Source organism: Antrostomus carolinensis, unplaced genomic scaffold, assembly GCF_000700745.2.
Source record: "Antrostomus carolinensis isolate BGI_N321 unplaced genomic scaffold, ASM70074v2 scaffold45290, whole genome shotgun sequence".
NCBI lineage: Eukaryota > Metazoa > Chordata > Aves > Caprimulgiformes > Caprimulgidae > Antrostomus > Antrostomus carolinensis.
The window spans coordinates 1-293 of NW_010287220.1; the positions used below are offsets into that span (position 1 = coordinate 1).

At 66.2% G+C, this 293-nt stretch overlaps 1 protein-coding gene across 1 annotated transcript in view; it reads left to right on the forward strand.

Annotated features, from left to right (window-relative positions):
• Positions 1 to 95: 95 nt before the first annotated feature.
• Positions 96 to 293, forward strand: part of LOC104520549 (solute carrier family 12 member 5-like) — a gene marked incomplete at both ends in the record, with an annotated part of 1559 nt that continues 1361 nt past the window's right edge. The window contains one exon of the mRNA XM_010162266.1: positions 96 to 190. Coding sequence (XP_010160568.1) covers positions 96 to 190 — 95 coding nt within the window. The remainder of the gene's footprint in view (positions 191 to 293) is intronic.

Genomic DNA, 293 nt, shown 5'->3' on the forward strand with positions numbered 1-293 from the left:
CGTGGCGCTGGCAGCCCTCCCGCCGGAGCTGGAGGTGCCCTGGTGCCATGGGGCTGGGCAGGGGCTGCCTGGCTGACTTGGCACTGTCTCTGCAGGCGATGGCAATCCCAAGGAGAGCAGCCCCTTCATCAACAGCACGGACCTGGAGAAGGGCAAAGAGTACGATGGCAAGAACATGGCCCTCTTCGAGGTAGGGTGTGTAGGCAGTGGGGCAGGGAGGGTGACTGGGGAGGGGGGGGAGCTGGGCAGCAATCTGGCAGCACCTGAACCCATGTCCCGGGCACCGGGACCTG